Here is a 15,647-nt window from a genome sequence, read left to right as displayed (position 1 = left end):
TTTTTTGTTTTGTTTTTGTTTGTTTGTTTGTTTTGGCTGCACCACACAGCATGTGGAATCTTAGTTTCCTGACCAGGGATCGAACCCGTGCCTCCTGCAGTAGAAGCGCACAGTCCTAACTAATGGACCACCAGGGAATTCCCTGGAATTTTTTTGGAGTTAACCTTGGAAATTCTTCTAAATCCCAGAGATATATCTATATTGAGGGAGTCTTCTTAATGACTAAAATGTAGTTTATGAAGTCTTTCTTGAATGAGTAGAAGTGAGAATTTAAATTTCTTTTTATTATTGGCCTATCCACCTAAATGTAGCATAGAAATTATAGTTGAATTTTATATTTATTAAAATCTGTGTGGCCTGGTTTATTATGCAGTTTCTACATACTCCTTATTTCTGATTGAATTTCTCATTTTGAGGTAAGCATATTTTGTATTAAGTTGTATACTCTTAAGTAAAGGATTGCTGTTAGGTAGGTAACTGTGATTGTTAATTAACAAGGCACTTTTAATGCCCCTGGGTTTGTTTTCTCATCTTTAAAATCATGAAATTAAATGATTCATATACACATAATACTTGAATTCTTTGATATATTTTTTTTCAAGTTAATACACAGTAAAACTGATTCTTTTTGGGTACATCATTCCATGAATTTTAATATACATATAGGTTCATCTAAACACCACCACAATCAGGAAAAGGAACAGTACTATCCCTTTGTAGTCACACCCTCTTCCTATTCCATATCCCCTGGCAACCACTGGTCTGTTCTCTGTCACTTATAGTTTGCTTTTCAAGAATAACATGTAAATGGAACCATAAAGTTTATAACCTTTTGAGACTGACTTCTTTCACTCAGCATATTGCTTTTTGAGATTCATCCAGGTTGTTGCATTTATCAATAGTTTATTCTTTTTTATTGCTGAGTGGTAGTCCACTGTATAGATATACCACAATTTACTTATCCATTCCTTCACCAAGAACATTAGGGTTGTTTTCCAGTTTTTGGCAGTTATCAGTAAAGCTGCTGTAACTACCCATTAACAGGTTTTTGTGTGAACATGTTTTCAGTTCACCTTGGTAAACACTTGGAAGTGTGATTCCTAAGTCGTATGTTAGAATATGTTTAACATTATAAGAAACTGCCAAAATGTTTTCCAGAGTGGCTATATTATTTTTCATTCTCACCAGCAATATATAAGAGTTCCAATTGTTCCACATCTCCTCCAGCACTTGGTATTGTTAATGTATTTTTTAACCAGTCTAACAGGTGTGTAGTGGTTGATGATATATATTATTGTAATTAGGAGGAGGAAAGAAGAAAAATAAAGTAGCACCATCTTAAGGAGAATTTATGAAAGAACTGTGCATGCCCTAGGTACAGAGTTGTGTACAGAATGAAGAAGTCTTTCCTACCAGAGATATGCAATATGCAGTTTTTAAACATTAAGATGTAATGTAACATTGATCTGTATTTCTGTTTTTGTGCCAGTACCATACTGTCTTGATTACTGTAGCTTTGTAGTATAGTTTGAAGTTGGGGAACCTGATTCCTCCAACTCTGTTTTTCTTTCTCAAGATTGCTTTGGCTATTCGCGGTCTTTTGTGTTTCCATACAAATTGTAAAATTTTTTGTTCTAATTCTGTGAAGAATGCCGTTGGTGGTTTGATAGGGATTGCATTGACTCTGTAGATTAACCCACGCACATATGGTCACCTAATTTATGACAAAGGAGGCAAGAACATGCAATGGAGAAAAGACAGCCTCTTCAGTAAGTGGTGCTGGGAAAACTGGACAGCTACATGTAAAGAATGAAATTAGAACACTCCCTAACACCATACACAAAAATAAACTCAAAATGGATTAAAGACCTAAATGTAAGAACAGACACTGTAAAACTCTTAGAGTAAAACACTCTTTGACATAAACCACAGCAAGATCTTTTTTGACCCACCTCCTAGAGTAATGAAACTAAAAGCAAAAATAAACAAATGGGACCTAATTAAACTTGAAAGCTTTTGCATAGCAAAGGAAACCATAAACAAAACAAAAAGACAACCCTCAGAATGGGAGAAAATATGTGCAAATGAAGCAACTGACAAAGGATTAATCTCCCAAATATACAAGCAGCTCATGGAGCTCAATATCAAAAAAACAAACAACCCAATTAAAAAATGGGCAGAAGACCTAAACAGATATTTCACCAAAAAAGACATACAGATGGCCAAGAGGCGCATGAAAAGATGCGTAACATCACTAATTATTAGAGCGATGCAAATCAAAACTACAACAAGGTATCACCTCACACCGGTCAGAATGGCCATCGTCAAAAAAGCTACAAACAATAAATGCTGGAGAGGGTGTGGAGGAAAGGGAACACTTTTGCACTGTTGGTGGGAATGTAAGTTGATAACAGCCACTACGGAGAACAGTATGGAGGTTCCTTAAAAAACTAAAAATAGAACTACCATATGACCCAGCAATCCCACTACTGGGCATATACCCCAAGAAAACCATAATTCAAAAGGACACATGTTCCCCAATGTTCATTGCAGCACTATTTATAATAGCCAGGACAGGGAAGCAACCTAAATGTCCACCGACAGATGAATGGATAAAGAAGATGTGGTACATATATACAGTGGAATATTACTCAGCCATAAAAAGGAACAAAACTGGGTCATTTGTAGAGATGTGGATGGACCTAGAGTCTGTCATACAGAGTGAAGTAAGCCAGAAAGAGAAAAACAAATATCATATATTAATGCATATTTGTGGAATCTAGCAAAATGGTTCAGATGAACCTATTTGCAGGGCAGGAATAGAGACGTAGATGTAGAGAACAGACATGTGGACACTGGGGGTAGGGGAAGGGGAGGGTGGGACAAATTGGGAGATTAGGATTGACATATGTACACTACCATGTGTAAAATAGTTAGGTAGTGGAAACCTGCTGTATAGCACAGGGCGCTCAGCTTGGTGCTCTGTGATAACCTAGATGGGTGGGATGGGGGAGAGGGAGCAGTGGGAGGGAGGTCCAAGAGGGAGGGAATATAGATATACATATAGCTGATTCACTTCATTGTACAGCAGAAACTAACACAACATTGTAAAGCAGTTATACTCCAATAAAAAAGAAAAGAAAAAAGAAAAAAATGTTCATTATATAAAAAGCCAGTTTTAGGCACAACATTGTAAATCAACTATACTTCAATGAAAAAAAAATTTTTTAAAGATATAATGTAACATATATAGGCAGTTCTGAAATTTTAATGCCTAGGTTGCTTATTTTACCTTAAATAAAAAACACCACAACCCATAATCTTATCCATGCTATTTTTGTAAAATACTAAGAAAGCTTAACCAAAGGTTGTGTTAGTTATAAAATATTTCAGCAAAATTCAGTTGGTGACATCTGACATAGGTCATCCTGAGTACACAAAATAACTGATGAAGAATCCATTAATAATTAGTGAGCATTTATTGTAATCTGAGCAGTTTCCAGATGACTATATAAGGTAAGCGTATCTGTTTAAACAAGAAAGATGGCTTTGGGGGGAAATATAAACAGTTAATATAATTGTAACACATGTCAAGAATCTGGAGCAGCTTATTTTTAAAATATTTATTCATAAGTACTAAGTGAAAACCAAAATGTTGACCAGTGAACAGTAACTACGAGACTTATAGATGGACGTTTGTGGAGATAGTCAAATAGTAAGATAGTGCTTCAGCATACTACTACCTTTATTAATTTAGATTTGGCTAGATTTACTTCAGTTATATTTCCTCTTATTTTTTTGTGAATGAAATAAATAGCCTCGTTCCATAAACAGACATCCTGGCTGTACAAGTACCACTTTATGAATATTGAGCTTTGGGAATCAGCTAGGTATAAACTAAAGAACAAAGTTTCTATAATCCAAGGTCTCATCCCAGCTGGATCATTATATAGTTATGTATTTGTGTACCACTTGCAACCCCTCCAGGCCTTGTTTTTCTCGTTCATAAAACAAAGAGAATAGAGACTCTATATGCTCTTTCTATGGTGTTTTGTGAACAAGCGTTTTAATAGCTTGAGGAAAGGTCAAGTATGAGGCATTTAAGCTTTTCTAATTCTGAACATGAAACCTCTGGATGTAAGTAAAATCTGAGGAAGCTTTCCTGGAGCTAGGAAGTAAAGATTCAAGGTCAGTTACATTACTAACCTCCACGAGAATGAAGTAACCAGTTTAAGGCTAAACCTTATTTAGGAGCCTTCTAAGGATCAGGACTGCTTCTGTTTTCTAGAACTCTTAACTCATTTTGGAAGCCAACTGCTCAGTTGTGGATTTAGAGAAAATACAAAAAGTACCAGAAACAGCATATCTGTTGCTCTACACATTGTTGGGAAAACTACTAACAAATTCAGTTTTTACTCATCATTCTGGCCTTGGAAAATCTTATCCCTAAGGAGATTTTAACCACGTTGTATTTTCTGCTGACTTTCAAAGTGGTATTTCAAACCAAAATGGATTTTCTGGGCTTCATCTCATAATTTATAGCCTTATAACCTTATGGATATTGCCTGAATATAGGTATTATTATCCTGTTGACTTTGCCTCTTACCATGTTTAAAGTTGAACTCTTCCTTCCTGGAACACTGCCTCTAAATCTTTCCCTTTTGTTTTCTGTCCTGTTAATGCATGACCCCCATAATCTGTAACTAAAATCTGACTTTTACTGTAGATGTCTGTCTTTCTTTTTACTTTCACTCTCCAGTGTAAGTCAAGTCACCAAGCCCTATAGATTCTACCTCTGACATAGGTCTCAAATCTGTATCTCTTATCCATCCTTACTGCTAAAGCCTGCATGTTAAGTATTTCTCTAATCCAACCTAAACACTGCTACCACTATTTTTTACTTAGTATTCAGAATTGATCCTGTTACTTTCTTGCTTTAAACCTTTCAGTGGCTCTCCATTCCCTACAGAATACAGTACAAATTTATAGCATTACAGAGATGCCCTTCATATAATCTGGCCTCTGCTAATAACTTCAATTTCTGATTGAAATTGTTCCTCCCAAATCTAATTTTCCCATCTTTCTTCGTACCATTTATGTTTGCTCTCTTTTTTTATCTTTCTACACACGTGTGTGTGTGTGTGTGTGTGTGTAGATTGGCAAATCTAGGTGGTGGGTTTATGGGTGCTCACTATACCATTCTTTCATCTTTTCAGTATATTTGAAAATGTTCATATATACACACATACACTGTTGCATGAATAGACACACATACCCATTTATATAGGTACATAGAGGTTGTACCTGACTCTAAGCCCTTTGAGAAAAGGAATTTTTTTCTCAAGTCCTTTGCACAATACCTGAATATGTATGATGTAACCAATTCCCTGTGTTAAATTCCCTTTGTTCAAAATATCTAGTGTGGTTTCTGTTTGTCAACTAGACTGAATGGTATACCTTCTTTACATACCATATAACAAACTTAGAATACTTTAATTTCAATCTACGTAACTCCAATTGACCTAAGTGCTGTCATTGTTCATATTCTAGTTCTATCATTTTATCTTCAGTTCCACAAGTTACATTAATTATTATTGTTTTATATAGTCATCGTTGGTTTATAATTACCCACGTGTTTATCATTTTCTTTGTTCAACATTTCTTCATGCTTCTCAGGCCTTCGTTCATCTTGTTTCTTTTTCTTCCTAAAGGTATAGACTTTAGAAAGATATTTCCCTGGGTATATCATTCTAGGTTGACATTTATTTTCTCTCAGTACCTGGAAACTATTATTTTATGTCTTCTGGATTCCCCTGTTGTTTTTGAGGGGGCAGTTACTGATCTAGTGGTTAAACTATGCAGATATTCTGCCTTTTCTCCCTAGCTGTTTTTAAGAAACTCTTATTCTGCAGTGTTCTGCTGAATGATACAGATTTCTTTTCATTTGATCTGCTTGGGATATGTTGGGCTTCCTGGATCTGTGTATTTCATTGATTGTGGGAAGTGCTTAGTGCCTATCTCGTTGAATGTTGCATGTCTTGTATTCCCTCTTCTCTTTCATTTTGGAACTCCAGTTAGATGCATGATAATTTCTTCAAGTCTATCTCCATTTCTCTAATTCTTTCCATGTGTCCAGTTTGCTCTTGACCACGTATATTGTATTTCTAATTTCTGTTTTGTTTGTATATGTATTTATTTATATATATATATATATATATATATATATATACTTACTACTATAAGTTCTGTTTTGTTAATCTTGGTAATTTTTGATAGTCTCTTGTTTTAGTCATTCTTTTGATACCTTTCTATTTAATTTTACCTATAAAATATACTTTTTCACATTTTGTGTGAGGTAATGACAACAAATGAAATCTTTACTATGTTACTCCTGTAGTTTTTTTCTAACTCACGATGAATTTTTTTTTTCTGCCGGAACCTTGTGATTTCTAGTTGTGGGCACATTTTCATTGGAACTTTATCTGTGGGAATTATTTTAGGTCTGGATTTAAAGTGCCTTCTTTCAGAGAGGATTTGCATTTGTTTCTGTAAGATACCTGAAAGCATTATCAACCTGAGGCCAATTAATATAAAATTTATGATTAATTTTTGGGGGGGCACATAGATAGTATGATTTCCTGCCTCAAACCTGTATGAGAGCAGTAAGAATTTTTTTTTTAAAGAATATCCATATCCCCTCCCCGCCAGTCACCCCAAGCCAAAAGCAAGTCAACAAATAATTCACCTGTTATGGATGACAATTTTTGAGGTTCCTGTCTTTAATCATGTTTTTCCTGATCTGACTGCCTACTTTGTAAGAGTCCTTGGGCCTTTTCTTGGGCTCTTATTAAAATCCAAGCTTTACTTCATAAGGATGATGAGAGCCTAATAAGTCTCTTTTGTTCAGAAAAGCAAAAACATTCTCAGAAGCACAAAGGTACAAATGTCTACTTATATCTGTCCTGGGATTGTGTCACATGCACCATGCATTCACTGCCTTCTCCCTGTCCCCCAAATGCAGATAAGTCTGAGAAATCTTGTTTTTTTGTTTTGTTTTCTTTTTCCCCTTAACCTGCTCTTAATTTAAGCAAGAGAGAAGGAGATTGCACATGGAGTATTAAGTTAGTCAACCCACTGTTTCAGGTACTTAAAGATAGCAAATATCTTCTGACTCTATAATTTATTTGAGGTGCCTTGTAGCACCTTGATTTTTATAGGTAATTGTTATCTCTTGAGTTATTTTTGTGGAATTATAATTTCCTAGGATGTTCTCCAAAGGCAAAGATATCACGAAAAAAGAAAATTACAGGCCAATATCACTGATGAACATAGATGCCAAAATTCTCAACAAAATACTAGCAAACCAAATCTAACAGTACATTAAAAGAATCATGATCAAGTGGGATTTATCCCAGGGATGCAAGGATTTTTCAATATCCACAGATCAATCAGTGTGATACACAGTATTAACAAATTGAAGAATAAAGACCATATGATCATCTCAATAGATGCAGAAAAAGCTTTTGATAAAATTCAACATCCATTTATGATAAAAAAAACTCTCCAGAAAATGAGGATAGAGGGAACATACTTAAACATAAGAAAGGCCATATATGACAGTCCCACAGCTAACATCATACTCAACAGTGAAAAGCTGAAAGCATTTCCTTCAAGATCAGGAACAAGGCAGGAATGCCCATTCTTACCACTTTTATTCAACATAGTTTAGGAAGTTCTAGCCATAGCAATCAGAGAAAAAAAAGAAAAAGGAATCCAAATTGGAAAGGAAGAAGTAAAACTGTCACTGTTTGCAACTGACATGGTGCTATACATAGAAAATCCTAAAGATGCCACCAGAAAACTATTAGAGCTCATCAATGAATTCGGTAAAGTTGCAGGATACAAAATTAACATACAGAGAGATCTGTTGCATTTCTATACATTCACAATGAACTATCAGGAAGAGAATTAAGGAAACAATCTGTTTACCATTGCATCAAAAAGAACTAAATACCTACAAATAAACCTAACGAAGGAGGGAAAAGAACTGTACTCCAAAAACTAAAGACTCTGTTGAATGAAATTGAAGATGACACAACAGATAGAAAGATACACTGTGTTCTTGGATTGGAAGAATCAATATTGTTAAAATGACCATGGTAGCCAGGGCAATCTACAGATTCAGTACAATCCCTATCAAAATACCAATAGCATTTTTCACAGAACTAGAACAAATAATTTTAGAATTTATATGGAAACAAATGGAACCTAACTAAAAAGCTTTTGCGCAGCAAAAGAAACCATTGACAAAACGAAAAGACAACCTACTGAATGGGAGAAAATATTTGCAAATGATATGACCCAATGAAGGATTAACACCCAACATATGTAAACAGCTCATGCAACTCAACATTAAAAATAAATAAATAAATAAATAATGGGCAGAAGAACTGAATAGACCTTTTACCAAAGAGAAAATACAGATGGGCAACAGGTGTATGAAAAGATGCTTAACATTGCTAATCATCAGGGAAATGCAAACCAAAACCACAAAGAGATATCACCTCACACCTGTCAGAATGACTATCATCAAAAAGTCTACAGAAACAAATGTTGGTAAGGAGGTAGAGAAAAGGCAATCCTTATACACTGTTGGTGGGAATGTAAATTGGTGCAAACAGTATGGAGGTTCCTCAAAAAACTAAAAATAGAAATACATATGACCCAGTAATTCCACTCCTGGGTATATATATATCTGATATATCAGATATATATATATCTGAAAAAAACAAAAACACCAATTCAAAAAGATGGATGCACCCCAATGTTCATAGCAGCATTGTTTACAATAGCCAAAGTATGGAAACAACCTAAGTGTCTATCCACAGATAAATGGATAAAGAAGCTGTGGTATATATACATACAATGGAATACTACTTAGCCATAAAAATGGCCAACAAAATTTTGCCATTTGCAGCAACATGGATGGATTTGGAGGGCATTATGCTAAGTGAAGTAAGTCAGACAGAAAGATAAATACTGTATGATATTGCTCATATGTGAAATCTAAAAAATATGACAAGTGAATATAACATAAAAGAAGCAGACTGACTGATATAGAGAATAAACTAGTGGTTACCAGTGAGGAGAGGGAAGGTGGGAGAGACAGTATAGGTGTGGGAGAGTGGAAGGTACAAACTGTTGGTGTAAGACTCAAGGATGTATTGTACAACACCAGTAATAGCCAATATTTTGTAATAACTGTAAATGGAAAGTAACCTTTAAAAATTGTATTAAAATTTTTAAAAATTTTAAAAGAAAAAACTGGAAGGAAGAAAAATAGCAGGTTGAAAGGGAAAATAGGTGAAATCTAAGAAAGACAGCGAAGTGTTTCTCTAATTTCTAAATGAATAAAAAGTGGTCTTTATAAAACAAGACATTTCTAAAGTTAAATTTCTGGCTTGGCATATGCTTTTGTGACCATTGCAAATTACTTAACCTCTCTGAGTTTGCTTTTTTATTTCTAATATAAGGTTATATTACAAACCATTGTTAGTTCCTTTGAAGATTAGATGGCAGAAATAGCTGCTTAACTGAGTCCTGACATGTAATTTTATTGAGCCCTACACTTTAGCCTAAGCACTGTACAGGATTTATCTTCACAGTAACCCCAAATTTGTGGTTAGATAACTGTAACACATATTAAGTAAGTATCTGATCAAGATCACACCAATACGTAACAGTCACAGGATTTTAACCCAGACATTCTGACCTCAAGAGCCCAGACTCTTAACCGTTGTGTCATTTCTTATGTTCTTAAAGTTGTTATTAAAACTGAAGGTATACTTTTCCATGAAAACAGTGTTAGATATTATAATATTATTACGAATTCACAGAACGATAGAATCAATGGGTATTTCAGTGTCTTGGACAACCTTCTTTAATGTGCAAGAATTTCTTATATAGTATCTTTAATGGTTTGTAATCTAGCTTCTATATAAATGCTTCCAGAGACAAGGGATTTTATTACATTTTTTAAGGCAAACCATTTAATTTTATAAGGAATTTCTCTTTATCCTGGGATAAAATTTTTGCACTCACTACATTTACCCTTTGGTTCTAATTCTCTGCCCTGTGAGGAGATAGTAAGAGGACAGCTTCTTTCATAGACAATTGTTTAAATGTTTAGGCAAGAATCATTTCTCTTACCCTAGGCTAAAGACCATCAAGTATTTTACAGACAACAAATTTCCATACTTTTCTCAGCTGAGGTCCTTCTACTCTGAATGCATTCCAGTTCTTTTTAAAAATGTGCTTACTATAAATTAACTTTATGTACCAAATTTTGTATAATTTCAGTTTCTTCCAAGAGTCTTGTATCATTTATGTTTAAAAAAAAAAACAACAGGACGTGGGGGAGAAAACCTAACTGTTCACAGATCTGAATGCACTTCTCAGTCACTGCTATAAATGTGCACTTCATTTATGGACTCAACAGAGATATACTTAACACTTGTACACTGACTAGTACTAGTTACTGTTTACTGGATATTTACTATGCACCATGGCCTTTTCTAACCTCTTTACACATAACTTATTTAGTCACAATAATCCTGTGAGGTAGATGTTATTTTCACTATTTAACAGATGAGGAAAATGAGGCACAGAGCTGTTAAGTAATTTATCCCATATCACATGGTTTGTACTAAATCTCAGTGCCAAAACTGAGATTCAGACCTAGGCACAGCCACTATAGAGAGAGAGAGAGAGAGAGAGAGAGAGAGAGAGAGAGAGAGAGTGTGTGTGTGTGTGTGTGTGTGTGTGTATTTATTTATGTCTTGTTTAGGCTGCTTTAACAAAATACCATAGACTAGATGGCTTAAACAACAAGAATTTATTTCTCATAGTTCTGGAGGCTGAGAACTCTGAGATTAAGGTGCCAACATGGTCAGAGTTATGGTGATGGCCCTCTTCCTGGTGTGTAGACAGTGTCTTCTCACCATATCCTTGCATAACAGGGAGACTGCCTTTATGACCTAATTACCTCCCAAAGGCCTCACCTCCAAGTACCCTCATGTAAGAGCTTCAATGTATGAATTTTGGGGGTACACAAACATTCCAACCATAGCAATATGTTAAGTAGTTCTTTTGTGTGCCTGATCTGAAAGCTTATCTACCTTTTATAGTAGTTTTCTTTAAGCATATGTCAACTTATAAAAATCAACTTTTGGAGCAGCTCATTTGTAATTTGGGAATTCAGTAGCAATAGAAACCTTTCTTGAATTTGAATCCTAGTTAATAACTGTAACTTTACCTATTTCCTGATATATAAAGTGTGGATAATATCTGTCTCAAAATGTTATTTTAAGGATTAATATGCATACATACACATATTTGTGTGTGTGTATAATTATACTGTTATATATGTAAGTATACACACATACAGCATTTAGTATAGCTGTTTACAAGGCTTTTAAATGGCAAAGAGGCAGCATAGCACAGCAATTATTAAGCTAGACTTTGGAACAGAACTGACTTACTACCTGTATGACTTTGGGCAAGTTTCTTAACTTCCCTGTGCTCTAGTTTTCTTTTCAGTAATATAGGTGTAATACTTGTTTCAGGGCTGTTACGAGGATTAATGAGTCAATAAAGCCCTTAGATCAGGACTTAGACCTTGTAAAGTAGTATGTAAATGATAAAATAATATTATTTTATATCAGTATCTAACATAGCATCTGTATTTTGATAAGTTAATTAACAAGTTATGTTTAAATGTTTTTGAACTAGTGACTTTTTTTTTAAAGAAGTATAAAACCAAATATGAAACATATTTATTAAAATTGGTTAGTCACACCATCTTTTATTAGGGAGAGAAGGGAACCCTGAAGCACAAAGGTTAAATGACTTGCAGTTTAAGCAGTTTTCTGGTGATTACCAAGCTACTTATAACTAAACCAGGTCTATTACCCTAGTCTAGCTTTTTTTTTTTTAATCTAGAGACCTGGTGTGGATAAAACACAAAATAACTTCAATATGAAGAAATTTAGATACGTGGTAGAATTATTAGATGTGTTTCAACAATAATGGATTACTGAGAATAATTAGAGTGTTCTATTTGAAGTTTTTGTTTTTGTTTCAAAATAGAAGCACCATGGTATGCTTTATGAAAAGCAATGGACTTGAATTTTTGGTCTTCCTACACCCCCTACCATCATAGTAGAAAGCAAAACATGAAGGCTTTTATGCATACACTTAGATTATTTTAATTAATGCTAGCATTATATTTGAAGTACCCTTAGTCCTACGTATAGGTAATTATTTTAGTAGAATTTGTATAATTTTGAGTATGCTTTGTTCTCTAACCAATCAGGTAATAAGTAGGGAATTTAGTTTAATTCTTAAATATGCTAGTCAAATTGATTTGATTTAATTTTAAAGTAATTGTGTTAGAAAAACTTTGGACAATGATCTGACTCAGCTTCAGACTCAGTGTAGTCACTTCTACAGTATCCCTGGCAGATAGTCCTACAACTCTACTTGAATATTTTCTTGACTTGGAATTCTTGTATTTTCTGTAAGCATAAGGAGATTCCATTTAAGTGACTTCAAGCTCGTCTCAAACCTTGTAATTCTTTATTCTTTGTAAATATTAACTTCCAATTTTAAGCAACAATTGGTCCTAGTAAATAATTTTTAATATACTATTTAACTTACAGATTGCCCAAGGACTCCAGATACTCCCAGTAGTGACCCTCGTTGTTCCACCAGCAATAATAGACTGATGGCCTTACAAAAACAACTGGATATAGAACTTAAAGTAAAACAAGGTGCAGAGAACATGATACACATGTATTCAAATGGCTCTTCAAAGGTAAGTACAGTAAATAAATGTAAGTGTGTATACAGTCAATCCTTGTTATTCACAAATTCCACATGTGTGAATTAACCTACCTGATAAAATTTATTTGAGGGGCTTCCCTGGTGGCGCAGTGGTTGAGGGGGACATGGGTTCGAGCCCTGGTCTGGGAAGATCCCACATGCTGCGGAGCAACTAGGCCCGTGAGCCACAACTACTGAGCCTGCGCGTCTGGAGCCTGTGCTCCGCAACAAGAGAGGCCACGATAGTGAGAGGCGTGCGCACTGCGATGAAGAGTGGCCCCCGCTTGCCCCAACTAGAGAAAGCCCTCGCACAGAAACGAAGACCCAACACAGCCAAAAATAAATAAATTAATTAATTAATTTAAAAAAAACATTTTATTTGAAACCCAACATCAGTACTTGTGGCACTTTCACAGTCATTTGTGGGCAATGCACAGAGGGGTAAAAATTTGAGTTATCTGATGTGAACGTTCACAGCTGATGTTGAACAAGATGATACTCTTCTTGTTTAAGCTCTTATACTGTAAACAAGTATCCTTTTCATCGTCTATTTAGTACCACATTTTTTGCGTTTTTGTGCTTTTCATGATTTTGCTGTTTAAACACTGTATTAGGATTTCTGAGATCATTTTAGCCTCCAAATCTGTGTATTGACAATACAACAAATTGGAAACAAAAGATTTCTAAAATATTATTTTTAAAATTATTTCTACCAAAATCAATCAATAAAAAAATTTTAAGTAAAATTGTCTGAGTAAAGGGTACACAGGAACTCTCCACAGAAAACTGCAACTTTTCTGTAAATCTAAAATTATTCTAAAACAAAAAATTTATTTAAAAACGTTTTGCCTGTAATGAGTTTTCCATCACTACATACAGATCCTTAAGAAAGGACAAATGAAAAGAGAAGACGTTCTATCATTAATGATTGTTTGGACTAGATCTTTGGGTTCTCAGGGAATCTGGTATGGGCTTGTAACTCCTAATTGAAAACCAGTGTTATGGGGAACAGTTGTTACTAATAGGAATGTGTCCTTTTTCTGAGATATAATGTAGAAGAGAAAATGATAGGAACAACTGAACCGGATTAACATGAAGGTTCTTTCCAATCTAAGGTTCTATAGTTTTATAATTTGCAAAAAGTCTTAGAAAGGTTGATTTATTATAAAATCCACCGTTCTACTTTCAACTCATTTATTTTAAAGATTTTTGCCTCTGCAAATCAGTTTCTTCCATATTTTAATAGATCTTAAGTAATTTCAGAATAAAAGGTTTAGGTATTTCTTTTTGTTTTTTAAGTTTAGGAAGAATTTGAAATTGGGGGGAGTGGAGGGGACAGTAGGAATCTTTGCTTGGAGCCAAGTAACCTACGTACCCATTCAAATGAAATTTGTGAAGACGCTGAAAAGAGAGAAATGTGTATATGTTATAAATAAGATTTTTTTTAACTTATTTATGAAAATTAGTTCGATTATATGCCATATTTCAAAATAATTTCTAAATTATTTTTAGAGAAATGTATTTATTCCTACTTGATGTATTACTTACATGATCCGATACTTGATAGTATACTACTTCACTAACTTTGAACATTTATTATGGGACTTCACTAACTTTGAACATTTATTATGGGATGGTAGAGTTGGTTTTTCTATTGTTTTTAGTATTGACCTTTAGTTTGGGTTTTTTTTTTTCATTTTTATCAAATGTTATTTTGGGCTTTTTTTCTTTTTTTAAGGTAAATACTGTGTTCTTGGAACTGTGAATGCACCATATTATGCTGAGTGTTTTAAAATTAAAACACCTCTGGAGTAAGGTTTTTTAACCTATGGTTGATGGATTAGATTGAGAGGTTCATGAGTCCTTTGAAGTTATAGGAAAAGTGAGTGTGTATATTGATAAATGGATGAATAAGAGGGTCATAGGTTTCACTGTATTCTCAAAGTGGTCTGTAACCAACACCCCCCCTTCCCATATTAACAGGTTTATGGATGTATTAAAAGGGAAATAGATAACTTACAATAACCACAAGTCCAAAATAAACAGGGCTACTAGTAAGCCTGCTAAAACAAATAGATAAGTTCCAGTAGCCTTTTATTTTTAATTAGGAGGTCCATTAATTTGAGAAGGGGTCAAGTGGAGGTCCAGAGCATATTAACAGCTGCTATAGTCTCTGAGGTAGGTCTGCCAGTTATTCTTGTCGAGATTTGGTCGTAACTGTTTCATTTCTCATCTTTAAACCTCTCATAGGGTCAAAGTATATCTTTATGAGAATAGGGAAAGTTGTACATTGAAGTTATGTAGAATATTAACTTAGTCATTAAGGAGTTAACAGTTTGATAACTATTATGCTGGGCTCTGGAGTATGAATATAATAAAAGTAGTGTCTTATACATAGTAGGTACTCAACAGATAATATCCTCCTTTCAAGAGACACACTAAAAAGCAGATCTCACTTATAAATAACTACAGTTATATAATAATGGTATGTTCAAGTTACTTAGAAGCACAGTGGAGAAGAATCAGTTAACTATCAGAAGAAATAATTAAAGTCTTAGTATAAGATTTGAAGGATGATTTAGAGTTTAAGAAGGAATTACTTTCTAGAGATAGTGATGTGGGTAAGCCCAGTATATACAGGCTAAGGAACTGTGGGATAGAGTGGCTTGCTCTAAGGAAGTGCTTTCGTATGGCAATTTCTTATCCGACATACCTGAGGGTAGGTAGGATGCACTTCTAATGGTAACAGTCATCAACTCTAGCAG

The 15,647-nt window shown here is 34.4% G+C and overlaps 1 protein-coding gene across 3 annotated transcripts in view; it reads left to right on the top strand.

Moving 5' to 3' along the window:
• Nucleotides 1-15,647, top strand: part of PKN2 (protein kinase N2) — a 127,262-nt gene that overhangs the window by 41,998 nt on the left and 69,617 nt on the right. For all 3 annotated transcript variants that reach the window (XM_082383308.1, XM_082383306.1, XM_082383307.1), the window contains one exon: nucleotides 12,720-12,874. In XM_082383308.1, the coding sequence (XP_082239434.1) occupies nucleotides 12,785-12,874 (90 nt within the window). In that variant the 5' untranslated portion in view covers nucleotides 12,720-12,784. The remainder of the gene's footprint in view (nucleotides 1-12,719; nucleotides 12,875-15,647) is intronic.

The sequence above is a fragment of the Balaenoptera borealis genome (assembly GCF_965194805.1).
Source record: "Balaenoptera borealis genome assembly, chromosome: 1".
NCBI lineage: Eukaryota > Metazoa > Chordata > Mammalia > Artiodactyla > Balaenopteridae > Balaenoptera > Balaenoptera borealis.
This window is presented reverse-complemented; position numbering and strand designations above follow the sequence as displayed.